A 14,380-nucleotide genomic window follows, 5' to 3' on the forward strand; every position below is an offset into this window, starting at 1 on the left:
ATTTTGCAAATATGTGTAAGCCGCAGTGCCCAGAACAAGGGACCTCTGTATGTGCTGCGGTCCGAAGTCTAAAATTGCCAGAGTCTCCATAGTAGGAGCGCACATAACAATGGTTAGGCTAAGGGCAGGTGTGCCTGGAGGGAGCCCAAGACACAGGTACGCATGTAACGCACGGACAAAGCACACAGTTCAACCAACTGTACAAACGAATGGCAAGCACCCCAACCTATACCTAACCTTTGCTGCAAGGTGCAAATGGAAGGGCAATGCTTATCGCAAACAAAGATTTTCAGCGTGCTTACTAGCTAGCCTGCAAAACAACCAAATTGACACTTTAACAGATTATGTTAAGAAAAGAGGGTTCTGTTTGCACACATTTGCAAATCTATGCATAAGGTGCAGTGCCCACGACAAGGGACCTCCAACTATGGAGAATGGAAATTTAGGAGTTACGATTGTAATATATACAGAGGTCCCTTGTCCTGGGTACTGCGGCTTACGCATACATTTGCAAATGTGTGCAAACAAAACCCTGTGTGCTGGGAAATCTTGTTTAAGTCATTCATTCGCTACTGAAGGCTTGGAAGGTGACTTCAAGGAAGTTTTACCACAGAAATTGGAAATATTATTTTGCTTGATGTGAGGCTAGAGGATTTTGCAAGTATTTTGTCGGTCGCTTCCTGGCTTTTCTCCGATCTGCAATTAAACTGGGACTGGCCTTGAGTGCGTTTTAAGGGTCAGATTCAGCCTTGGTGGTCCTTTTTCAGAGACCAATTGCTTCATGTTCTTCGGTACGTGATATTTGTGCAAGGGGTCACATGTATTGTTCCATTGGTCATTGGTTCTATATTACAGAACTCTCCATTTTAAACCATTTGGGATATTACTTTAGTCTTTCTGACTTTAAGGCCCCATGCACACGGGACGTTTTTAACGCCGCTGTAAGCAGCGTCAGGCGTTTTCTTTTTGCAGCCTAAAAACGCCCCTCCATGTTATTCTATGGCCTCATGCACACTCAGACGTTTTTGAGCTGTAAGTGGCTTAGGCGTTTTTAGGCTGCAACAAGAACCCACCACCTGCGCGTTCTGAGGACCAGCGTTACAGCGTTAAAAACGCCTGACGCTGCTAAAAGCTGAATAACTTTGCTATAACGTTGCTTAACGTGTGTTAAGCCATGTTATACGTTTTTTTTTCTTCCATTCAAAATCAATGGTTCCCTATGGGATCCTATTGATTTGAATGGAGGTCGCACCGCAACACCGCAAGTCTGATCCGACTTGCGGGGTGACTTGCGCTGTGGGAATCTTGAGGGGGAACGCCACGCCAAAATGGGAAAAAAACGGCGTGGGGTCCCCCCCAGGGTTCCAAACCAGGCCCTTCGGGTCTGTTATGGAATTTGAGGGTAGCCCCATGCCGAAAAAACGGCGTGGGGTCCCCCCCAAAATCCATACCAGACCCTTAACCGAGCATGCAGCCCGGCAGGCCAGGAAAGGGGAGGGGACGGGCGAGCGGCCCCACCCCCCCTGGACCACACCAGGCCACATGCCCTCAACATGGGGGGGGTGTTGGTGCTTTGGGGCAGGGGGAGCTCTGCACCCCCCACCTCAAAGCACCTTGCCCCCATGTTGATGAGGACAAGGGCCTCATCCCCACAACCCTGGCCGGTGGTTGTGGGGGTCTGCGGGCAGGGGGCTCATCGGAATCTGGAAGCCCCCTTTAACAAGGGGGCACCCCAGATCCCGGACCCCCTCCCTATGTGAATGGGTATGGGGTACACTGTACCCCTACCCATTCACCCCATAAAAGGCAGTGTATGGAAATAACAAGAGACGTTTTGGAAAGTTTATTAAAAATCTTCATCCGACTCTTCTTGTCTTCTCCTCTCCGGGGTCTTCTCCGGGGTCTTCTGCTCTTTTGCTGTCCGCCCTTCTTGTCTTCTCCTCTCCGGGGTCTTCTGCTCTTTTGCTGTCCGCCCTTCTTGTCTTCTCCTCTCCGGGGTCTTCTGCTCTTTTGCTGTCCCCCTCTTCTTGTGTTCTTCTCTCCGGGGTCTTCTGCTGTCCCCTCTTCTGCTGTCCTCTCTTCTTTTCTTCTCCTCTCCGGTCTTCTGCTCTTTTGCTGTCGGCTGTCGGCTGTCTTCTTCCTCCGGTCCTCCTCCGACGACGTCTCCGCTGATTATGCCTATCTCCGGTCTCTTCAGCTTATTATATAGCCATTAGGGGCGTGGCCCCGATGACGTCATCTGGAGACCCCGCCCCCTCATGTCACAGATGACGTCATCTGTGACATGAGGGGGCGGGGCCTCCAGATGACGTCATCGGGGCCACGCCCCTAATGGCTATATAATAAGCTGAAGAGACCGGAGATAGGCATAATCAGCGGAGACGTCGTCGGAGGAGGACCGGAGGAAGAAGACAGCCGACAGCCGACAGAAAAAGAGCAGAAGACCGGAGAGGAGAAGAAAAGAAGAGAGGACAGCAGAAGAGGGGACAGCAGAAGACCCCGGAGAGAAGAACACAAGAAGAGGGGGACAGCAAAAGAGCAGAAGACCCCGGAGAGGAGAAGACAAGAAGGGCGGACAGCAAAAGAGCAGAAGACCCCGGAGAAGACCCCGGAGAGGAGAAGACAAGAAGGGCGGACAGCAAAAGAGCAGAAGACCCCGGAGAGGAGAAGACAAGAAGGGCGGACAGCAAAAGAGCAGAAGACCCCGGAGAGGAGAAGACAAGAAGAGTCGGATGAAGATTTTTAATAAACTTTCCAAAACGTCTCTTGTCGTTATTTCCATACACTGCCTTTTATGGGGTGAATGGGTAGGGGTACAGTGTACCCCATACCCATTCACATAGGGAGGGGGTCCGGGATCTGGAGTGCCCCCTTGTTAAAGGGGGCTTCCAGATTCCGATGAGCCCCCTGCCCGCAGACCCCCACAACCACCGGCCAGGGTTGTGGGGATGAGGCCCTTGTCCTCATCAACATGGGGGCAAGGTGCTTTGAGGTGGGGGGTGCAGAGCTCCCCCTGCCCCAAAGCACCAACACCCCCCCATGTTGAGGGCATATGGCCTGGTGTGGTCCAGGGGGGGTGGGGCCGCTCGCTCGTCCCCTCCCCTTTCCTGGCCTGCCGGGCTGCATGCTCGGATAAGGGTTTGGTATGGATTTTGGGGGGGACCCCATGCCGTTTTTTCGGCATGGGGCTACCCTAAAATTCCATAACAGACCCGAAGGGCCTGGCTTGGAACCCTGGGGTGGACCCCCACGCCGTTTTTTCCCATTTTGGCGTGGAGTTCCCCCTCAAGATTCTCACAGCGCAAGTCGCCCCGCAAGTCGGATCCGACTTGCGGTGTTGCGGTGCGACCTCCATTCAAATCAATAGGCTCCCATAGGGAACCATTGATTTTGAATGGAAGAAAAAAAAACGCTGCTTAAAGCAACGTGGCAAAACGTGCAATAACGCCAATGGAAAAAGCTACTGAAAGCACGTTTTTACAGCTGCTTTTTCCGGCGTCAGAACTAACTTTGACGTACGTTTTTTCTAACGCCCCGTGTGCATGGGGCCTGAAGGTTACTTTTGTGGTTGCCATTTCTTTGGCTCAGAGTTCCAGAATGGATTGCCCTTTCTTGTAAGGGCCTGTTCTTGGTGCTCCTTTTGTGACAAGGTGGTCCTATGGCCTCAGCCGTCCTTTTTACAACAGGTGTAAAAGATTTCTTCATCTCAACTGCCTTGTTGCTGCCTTTTTTCGTCCTAAAGTTGTTGTGTTTTTTTTTTTTTTTTTTACAATTTGGCTTTTGGCTGTGGTTCCTGCTATTTTCATCCCTTTTTTCCAAAGGCCTATCACGCAGCTTCAAAGTCTATAATTTTTCAAATTTAATCTGTTACTTATTTTTCAGGTTTGTGGTCTAAAGAGCCAAGTTCACCATTTTTGGCGACAGCTCATTTTACCAGATGTGTGGTTGAGGTCTTTTGGTTCATGTTTTTACAAAGTCTTGCCATGTGGATTTTAGAGGCACTGAGGACGCTACCTTTTGAAGGCTGCAGCGTGAGATTCTGACCTGTTTTGTAGTTTGGGGCCTGTTGCCGTGTCACCCTCCCTTTATACACAGTGCTTTGGGACATCCCTATTGTAGTAAATATGAAGATGCTCTGTGCCCCGTGATGTACATTAAAGAGATTTTTGGTTTACCTGAAAAATCCTTTTTCTGACATAAGATGTTTATTGATCATGTAGTTTAATTGTCATTTGTTGCTCTCTATGCACAGCCTATAGTACATTAAATCATCACATTCTGGTATCAGATGTTTCAGTTTGAGGTTCAAACATGAGGCACATGCATGACCTCTGTCTGTAGTCTGAATTGAGACTTCTGTGAAGAAACTACATTTGCCATAATCCCTGGGTCTCTCAGACTAGTGCCTGTGCAGGTGAGAGCTAGTAATTAGTTCTGACACAGGCAGAGCAATTGCCAGAGAGCTCATTGTTTAATCGCATTAGCACTCCCACATTTCCATACAGAGGAAATGGCAACGATTGCATTGGATGCTATGTGACCCCGAAATAAAATTTGCATGTCCCTTTAGTGCATGGGGACAAGCTAGGTAAGTGATTACATGAACATGGGGAAATCTTTCAGCCATGATGCTAAAAAGTGCAGCCACAAGTCGAGAGCCCATCATTACAAGGTAAGGCAAACATTGATACCGAGTGAAAACAACAAAACCATTTGTAAGTTTAAAATGCCTTTTAAAGTGTTTCTAAAGGCAGAAGGTTTTCTACCTTACTGCAGGCTATGCAGTAAGGTAAAAAAAAGCTTCTGCATGCAGCCCCTCCAAATACTTACCTGAGCCCGATCTTCATCCAGTGAAGTGCACGAGAACCGAGGCTCCCTCTGGTCTCTCGCTCCTCATTGGCTCAGATGCAGGAACCATTGGGGGTCCCCCTGCTATCGATCAGTGTCAGAGAGGTGATACAAAGTCCCGCTGTATGTTTTATGAACCTGCAGAGCAGGGATCAAGGATGCATGAGTGCCCCTATAGCAAGGGGCTTGCTATAGGGGCACTCCGGTAGGGTAGGAGCCAGGAGCACTGGTGGGGGACCCAAAAAAAGGAGGATCGTGGCTGCTTTGTGCAAAACCATCGCATAAAGCAGGTAAGTGTAACATGTTTTTGTTTTAAAAACAACAAAACCCAAGCTTTTAGTATCTAAGTGTTTTTAGGGCCAGCAATTCTAGATTTTTTTTTTTCTTTTTGTTTTCCTACATGAAAATTATTTGGTGTGCCTCTTCCAAAGTCTGCCGTAAGCTCCCCTGTGGCAGGGACCGATGTGGTTGGTACTTTTCATGCATTGAGTATTGTGTCGGTGATTATGACATTTTAATAATTTTGCAAATGAGATTAAACCATAAAAAAATCTTTCATCTTCTTTTGCAGTGTCAAACCATGACTATAATTGATAAAGTTTCTCCAGTGAGTGCAACATGCCAGAACCAGCTTTGCAAGTCCATTTCGCCATCTTCTGGAGACATAGATACAGGTTCGACAACTTTGGGCGTAGTATCAGCCTTAGCTAAAACGTCTCTTGGACCAGTACCTGGTGCTGCCGTCTATTCAAGCTCATCTGTTCCTGAAAAGCCTGTGCCTTCAGAACAGAATGATCCACGTAAGATCTGGTTCTTGTCCAATTTTATTTTTATTTTTGTGCTTTATTACCAGTGATGCCATTTATTCTCCTTTCTAAATTCTGCTGGTTATCAGGTATCATTGTCTTCTTTGTTTTTTTTCTTTCTTTTCTTTTCTTCTTTTTGTTTTGGCACTTATGTATGAAAAATGCTAACCAAATGATTGTGTGTTGCTAACAGCAGTGAATCAGAATTCTTGTTTATTTTCAATTATTGCTGCTTAAGACACCAATGAAAGTTTGCCGCGTGCAATAGGCAATAATAAATTGTGAACATGCTTTTCATGCATAAGTCCCTTTTCTGTCTTTTTTTTACTTCACAGCATCTCTGCTTACCATATTGTCACACAAATATCTTGTACAGAAAGAAATTATTAAAAGTAAATGTTTTGAGAAAATATTCTCATTGCTGTTGTTTACCTCTTTTATGGTTTGCTGTAATGCTGTTCTGGAAAGTTGGGTAAAATTCAGAAGCCCTTATCTGCATACTTTGTCCAAGGTCAGTGTCATAAATTAGAACTCAAGTCAGCAGCTCTAAATGTTTTTTATACTGGCCACATTGCCTGCTTTTCAGCTTTCTTTCCTTATTTTAACATTTTATCTAAAGGTGTTTTTTTTTTTTTTTTTTTGTCTTTTTTTCCTTTATACCTTTTTAAAATGGAAAGAAAAAAGGTTACACGACCACTTTTTATACATTGTTATACCTACTCCTTCTCTTGCTGTACACTGGTCTGTGGGGGGGGGGGGGAGAGACAATCTGTTGGAGCCAGCACATCACTGCAATAATGTCCAAGCATCATGTGATGGATATTCAGCAACAATGATCTAACCTAATACACATAGCTTTATCCAAATGTGAACAGTGCACAATGTACAAATAGTGTTGTGTGTTTGCAGCCCAGATTTGCACATAGAGAGCAACACAATGCTATTTACTGTTAGCTGCAGATCTTGAATCCTAGGTTGATTCAACCTATTAGTTTTAATCTGGCTCTATGAGTTGTGTGCACTGCATAGGCCACAATAGCAGTGACTAATGTGCCTTAAAGTCCAAGAGGCATTTCAAAGATGGTCTTTTCCAGTCATTGGGTCCTATAGAGAGCTAGGCACCTGCAGTTAGGAAGCGTTCCTGTTGCAATGCCTTTCGATATAAAGTTGAAGTCACACAGTCTGTTTTCCAGCAAGCACTATAAATGGAGGGAACAAACAGTTGACATATTAATAAACATCACTTCTTTATAACTGATCAGGGATAATTAAGAACTGCTAAAATGTGTAATGTTTTACAGATTTTCTGTATGTAATACAGTATACAGATTTGCAGCAGTAACTTAGTAACAAGTTATCGAATTTAGGCACAGGTTTTTTTTTTTTTTTTTTTTTTTTTTTAAATTCTCATACACGGTTTATAATAGTAAAAGTTTGTGTGTGTTTCTTTTTTGGATTCCATTGAGGGGCAGGCAGCCATTTTTACTTTGGGATATTATGTCTACTACCAGAGGATTGGACACTGGCAAACAGTTTGGTCAGCCCATGAAAAACATCTCCTACTTCGAGCATTGCTTAGAGGGGGTGGGACCTCTGTCTCCCAATGGACTCAAAGAAAAAGCTTTTATAGTGAGCACAAAAACCCTATTTTATTTCTCCTCCATTGAAGCTCAGATGTAGTCCTTCAGCTTACAGATTTTCAAAAGTAGTCACACTGAGGGGTAGTAAACACGGTAAACAAACTCTTGACAGGCCCACAAAAATACAGGACTAGGAACTGCCTGCAGCAGAAAGAGGCATCTGAAGGTCCTTATTCCCAAAGCTGGCATCAGATGAGACCAGGGTGGATTTGATTTAAATCCTGATTTAAATCACTAGTAAAAAAGCTTGATTTTAAATTAACTCAATTCAAATCATAATTTTTAAAGAGCAACTGTCATCTCTGACCCGCTGTTGACTAACTGACAGTCCCATTCACTTTATTGGGATAGCTGGTGATGGGGCAGTGACCCAGGTGAGGGATATGGCGACAGCAGGTGAGTGGATGCCCGCTAACAGGCGCTGCCATGATAGATCCAAAATAGCTGGTGCTTTTTAAATGTAAGGACTCATTCTTGTAGTGTGAACTTGTGTGACTGCATCAATGTAGTGCATGTTATCTCAGCTTGCAGAGTTTGGATTCATTGAATGAGTTTACCAAAAAATGTAAATATTGCAAAATATACATTGTTCTAACTAAGATCAATTTCATGCTAAATAATTAAAATTTTTAATGTATCCTAAATAGGAACTTTTAACCCAAAAGCATTTTATAAAAATAGTTTTGATAAAAATAAAAAAAATCTGATTTTTTTAAATCCGATTTTTAAATCGTCAATTTTTCTATTCACCCTGGATGGGACCCTACAAAAGACCAGATGGCAGCCTTGCAATTCTGAAGGACAGTAGTTTGATTCCTCAAAATAGGAAGAAGACCATGCCCATGGGACTTTTAAGAGTTACGCCAAAAAAGTTATTACTACTTTACATAAAATTCTACATCTTTTTTCAAATTGACAGTATACTTATGTCATACTATAAAGAGGTAGAGAAAAGTGCATGTAAACGTTGCGGGTATGGACAGGTAGGTACATATTGGACTATATCATAACTTTTTTTTTTTTCGTGAAGCAATGTTCGCTTCTTTAGGAGATGGTCAAATCCAGTATATTTGTGGATAGACCATGTCCTAAAAATAATTGAAAAAAAATGCACAAAACCCACGTAACGACTGAATGTGGCTTAACGCAATCTCCACTCCCTACAGTAGATATACTTTCACATCAACTTAAGGGTGTAAAGGATAACTAGATCCAGAGGATTGTTCAAAAAAATAGGTCAGAGACCTAGAGGGGCACCCAAGGACACACTCTGTCCAGGAGTTGTGGGTAGAGCAGGCCAACCAGCCGGGGCTTTCAGGGGGACCCAAGAAGACCAGACAAAGGTGGCTAAAATGCTGTAAAAAAACAAAATGGGTACATACTAACAGGAAAAAAACAGTAGTATGTCCATCACTCTAAAGTGACCATCATATAGAGTAAACAAGATGTGTGTAGATGTCTAGATAAACTGTATCAAGGAAGAAAAAGGTGAGTGCTGGCACTAAAGGTACCATGTAGACTCTTTGGGCTTTTTTACTGATCGGTATCTATCTATTGAGGATTTATTACTCCTTTTCATACTATCCTGATTTATGTAAGACTCTTTAGTCTTTGGTGTAGGTTTTTTTTTTTTCTTCTTCCTCCTTCCTACAGTTTATCTAGACATCTACACACATCTTGTTTACTTTATATGTTGGTTTTATGATACTTGGTTTTCACACAGCCTTTCATCCACCTCGGCCCGGTCTTCTTGCCTGTATGCCCGAGCTGTTTGGCCTGCTCTACTTTCAGCTACTGGACTGAGCGTTTCCTTGGGTGTCCCTTTATGTCTTTGCCCAATTTTTTGAAGAAGTTAACCTTTAAATCCCTAAGTTGAGGTGTAAGGGAGTGGAGATTGCTTTCCTAACCCACATTTAGTCGTCATGTGGATTTATATGCAATTTTCTCAATTGTTTTTATGACATGGTCTCTCCACAGATATATACAGATATGGATTTCATGATCTCCTGAAGAAGTGAACCTTGCTTCACAAAACTCTCGACCTGTCTATACCCGCAATGTTTTTTTATATCTAGAATATACAAAAACGTTAACATGTATTTTTTTCTACCTCTTTATCGTATGACACATTGGTCATTGTCAATTTTTTACTTGAATATGGAAAAATGTCCCATGGGCATAGTTGTCTTCTTGCTATTTTGTTGTATTAGGGACATGGTTCCTCCAACATATTTTCACTTTTGGCTACTTTTGGTTTATTCCTTAGTAGCCTGATTCCTTAAAGCCCAAAAGGCACTTGTGGATCTAGTAACGTGTGCCTTGATAGGAACGGATCGAACACTATCCTTGAGACCATAAGCTTAAATAGTGGTTTGTCTGAACCTTCCTTGCATCAAGGTAAAGAGGTTGTCTTTGAGACCATTATTGGCCCCTTCACCCCCCCCCCCCCTTAACAGTGACCCCCTTTAGCATCAATGACAGTGTGCAGTCTCTTTGTTAGAGTGGTCTATGAGGCCCCAAATTCTTGCAGATGGTATAGCTGCCCATTTGTCTTGACAAAATGCCTCCAGGTCATGCAAAGTCTTTGGTTGTCTTGCATAAACCACACGCTGGAGATCTCCCCAGAGTGGCTCGGTGATATTAAGGTCAGGAGATTGTGATGGCCACTCCAGAACCTTCACCTTTTTCTGCTGTAACCACTGAAAGGTCAACTTGGCCTTGTGTTTAGGGTCATTGTTGTGCTGGAAAGTCCAAGAGCGTCCCATGCAGAGCTTTTGTGCAGAAGAGTGCAATTTGTCTGCCAGTATTTTCTGATCACATGCTGCATTCATCTTGCCATCAATTTTAACAAATATTTCTTGTGCCTTTCGAACTCCCACACCCCCAAAACATCAGTGAGCCACCACCATGCTTCACAGTAGGTGTGGTATTCCATGCTGCCTAATACCTTATCATTCATATTCTTTGACAAATGGCCAAGAAATCATAAATTCTGCCAGGGTATGTAAACTTAGGAGCACAACTCTGTGTGTGTGTGTGTATGTATATATAATTAGGGATAGACTATCGGCAAGGCCGATATGCACTTTTACCGATATATCGGTATCGGCCCCGGAACGTGCCGATATTTTTGTGATGTCATTCTGCCTTCTTAGGCTGCCTCCCTCACCTTGGACAGCCTCATCTGGAGTTGGGACTAGTCTCGCGGGAGTGTATCACAGCCATACACCCACCCACAGCAGCCCGGTGCCAGCCACCCACCCACAGGCCCTGTACCTGCCAGCCACCCACCCACAGGCCCTGTACCTGCCAGCCACCCACCCACAGGCCCTGTACCAGCCAGCCACCCACCACAGGGTGCCAGACAGCCAGCCACCCACAGGCCCTGTGCCAGCCACCCACCACAGGGTGCCAGCCAGCCAGCCATTAAGCAGTAAACAAAAATTAACATGTTCAGTACCAGATTTGTCAAAAATTGTCTATTTTTCAAAACTTTAAATGTACAAAATATTGACCAATACGTTGTGACCAAAATATCGGTATCGGTCCTGAAAAAACCATATCCGTCTATCCCTAATAAATAAATAAATAAATATATATATATATATATATATATATATATATATATATATATATACACACAGTATCTCAAAAAAGTGAGTACACCCCTCACATTTTTGTAAATATTTTATCTTTTCATGTGACGACACTGAAGAAATGACAGTATGCTATGTAAAGTAGTGAGTGTACAGCTTGTATAACAGTGAAAATTTGCTGTCCCCTCAAAATAACTCTTCACACAGCCATTAATGTCTAAACCGCTGGCAACAAAAGTGAGTACACCCCTAAGTGAAAATGTCCAAAATTGGGCCCAATTAGCCATTTTCCGTCCCCAGTGTCATGTGACTCGTTAGTGTTACAAGGTCTCAGGTGTGAATGGGGAGCAGGTGTGATAAATTTGGGGTTTATCGCTCTCGCTCTCTCATACTGTTTATCGGAAGTTCAAAAGAATTGTTGCTCTACATAAAGATGGCTTGGGCTATAAGAAGATTGCCAAGACCCTGAAACTGAGCTGCAGCACGATGGCCAAGACCATACAGCGGTTTACCAGGACAGGTTCCACTCAGAACAGGCCTCGCCATGGTCGACCAAAGAAGTGGAGTACACGTACTCCGCATCATAGCTAGAGGTTTTCTTTGGGAAATAGGCGTAAGAGTGCTGCCAGCATTGCTGCAGAGGTTTTAAGGGGTGGACGGGGTCAGCCTGTCAGTGCTCAGACCATACGCCGCACACTGCATCAAATTGGTCTGCATGGCTGTCATCCTAGAAGGAAGCCTCTTCTAAAGATGATGCACAAAGCCCGCAAACAGTTTGCTGAAGACAGGCAGACTAAGGACATGAATTATGGGAACCATGTCCTGTGATCTGATGAAACCAAGATAAACCTTTTTGGTTCTGATGGGGTCAAGCGTGTGTGGTGGCAACCAGGTGAGGAGTACAAAGACAACTGTCTTGCCTACAGTCAAGCATAGTGGTGGGAGTGTCATGGTCTGGGGCTGCATGAGTGCTGCCGACACTGGGGAGCTACAGTTCATTGAGAGAACCATGAATGCCAACATGTACTGTGACATACTGAAGCAGAGCATGATCACCTCCCTTCTGAGACTGGATATTCCAACATAAACTCAAATACACCTCTAAGACGACCACTGCCTTGCTAAAGAAGCTGAGGGTAAAGGTGATGGACTGGCCAAGCATGTCTCCAGACCTAAACCCAATTGAGCATCTGTGGGGCATCCTCAAAGGGAGGGTGGAGGAGCGCAAGGTCTCTAACATCTACCAGTTCCATATCATCGTCATGGAGGAGTAGACGAGGAATCCAGTGGCAAGCTGTGAAGTTCTGGTGAACTCCATGCTGAAGAGGGCTAAGGCAGTGTTAGAAAATAATGGCAGCCACACAAAATATTAACACTTTGGGCCCAATGTGGACATTTTACATTTAGGGGTGTACTCACTTTTGTTGCCAGCAGTTTAGACAATAATTGCTGTGTGTTATTTTTAGGGGACAGCAAATTTACACTGTTAGAGCCCATTCACACTAGCGCGACTTGTCAGGCGACTTGTCAGCTTGACAAGTCGCGGTATGTCGCGGTCCATTGAGTAGTACAGGACCCGTTCTAATAGGAGCGACACAAGTCGCTCCGACTTAGAAAAAGGGTCCTGTACTACTTTGGGGCGACCTCGGAGCGACTTGCATAGACTTCCATTATGTGAAGTCCCTGCAAGTCGCGCCGAAGTCGCGGTGCACGCGACTTCACAGGTCGCCCCCCGAAGTCGGATCGCCTCAGTGTGAACCGGCTCTTATACAAGCTGTACACTCATTACCTTACATTGTAGCAAAGTGTAATTTCTTCAGTGTTGTCACATGAAAAGATATAATAAAATATTTACAAAAATGTGAGGTGTGTGTATATACATACATACATACATACATACATAATACCTCCCCCCCCCCTTTTTTTTTAAATTATCACATTCCCTCCATTCTCTTCTGCATTCTCTAGCTAGACAACTGACAACAGTGTGTTCTCCTGCTTAGTGTGGTCAGTTTTTAAAAAAGGAAAACTAGCAGGCACACCAGGGAGTACATAAAAGAAGCAATACAAAGAGAACAGGAGACTTTATCATACAAGTACGTGGTACAACAGAAACATATCAGGAATATGAAGTGCTGGGATAACAACGCTTTAAAGAAAAGCCATTGGCATAACCATCTATTGAAAAAAAAATAACAGCCTTTTTGTTCTCTCTGCTTAAATATTAAATGACTGTCTCTTGTAGACACTCATTGGCTGCCTGAGTTATTGGATATTTCAACCCCATCCTGCTTCCTGTTATACTTCTATTGTTGTGCCAACCAATCTTCTATTATGCCTGTTACTTCATTTTGATTAGCGTCTGTCTACCTTGATACTACATTTGGCATTGACGTTTTCTAATAAAGTACAGCCAATTTTTCCCATAGCCACCAGTTAGTTTCAGACTTGCCTTGTAAAATGACTGGCAGGGAATAGAGGTTTTAATCTTTAATGGTTCTGGTGCATCCTAAATGTGTATGAGTACTGAGCCATGACTAAGGCCAACTGGATACCAAGCCTATGCCACTATATCGCAGTACTAGGCTACAAAAGACATGCTTCTTCTTCTTTTTTTTTTTTTGCTTTATGAAATCTTTCCTAGTAAGATGTCATATTCCTTTACAACATTAACTTCTCCATCTCTGTGTTTTTCAGCATTGGCAGTACCAGGAGATGGCGTTGGCGCACCAGAAAAGATTATTTTTCCTGCAGAAAAAATAAGGCTGAAATGGCAGCGAATTCAGAAGGTTGGAGCTGGTCTCCAAAATCTTGGCAATACATGCTTTGTCAACTCTGTACTGCAGTGCCTAACTTACACTGCGCCTCTTGCAAACTACATGCTGAGCCGTGAGCACTCAAAGACATGTAAGTATGGCTTTTTATAAACTCTCTTCTTTTAAACAGTTGGTCAAGTGTAGCTTTCAGGTGCCAACAATCTGTTGCAATTCAGCTGGTGCACATTTATGATCAGATATGAGCCAATTGCTTCAGCAATCTTGAGGAATAAGTTAACTCTATTTGCATTGAAATGATGACTTGACAGAAACAGCTTGGGTTATCTTGATTTGTCTGTACAAATTGAGACATCTATGATGCACCAGTTTTCACTCATTTTTGGGTTATGGTCCTTTCTACCCATTATGACCTTCATGCTCTGTAATTTATTGGTGTCATTTGTAAACTTTTAACTATAGAGCAGGAGGCAGTATGCCCTAGTTATTGATTTTGATTACGGATATTTTAGACATGGCATCCTATGGATGCATGATGCTGTATATTTTTAAAAATGAATCATTTTGACCATACGTCTTAAAACCCTGATAAAACATAAATGATCTGTCTTTAATGGGAAGCAGATTACTTTTATTGGTAAAAAGCAAGTAAGGGAACTTGGAGGAAAGTGATTTTCATTTTTTCTTTCAATTGAATTTCATATCTGATCTCCCGT

General features: G+C 43.6%; 1 protein-coding gene across 1 annotated transcript in view; it reads left to right on the plus strand.

The window, feature by feature from the left end:
• Nucleotides 1-14,380, plus strand: part of USP42 (ubiquitin specific peptidase 42) — a 137,791-nt gene that overhangs the window by 20,351 nt on the left and 103,060 nt on the right. Inside the window, exons 2-3 of the mRNA XM_082261879.1 lie at nucleotides 5,420-5,648; nucleotides 13,588-13,797. Of these exons, the coding sequence (XP_082118005.1) occupies nucleotides 5,429-5,648; nucleotides 13,588-13,797 (430 nt within the window). The 5' untranslated portion in view covers nucleotides 5,420-5,428. The remainder of the gene's footprint in view (nucleotides 1-5,419; nucleotides 5,649-13,587; nucleotides 13,798-14,380) is intronic.

Source organism: Pelophylax lessonae (assembly GCF_965119305.1).
Source record: "Pelophylax lessonae genome assembly, chromosome: 6".
Taxonomy (NCBI): Eukaryota; Metazoa; Chordata; class Amphibia; order Anura; family Ranidae; genus Pelophylax; species Pelophylax lessonae.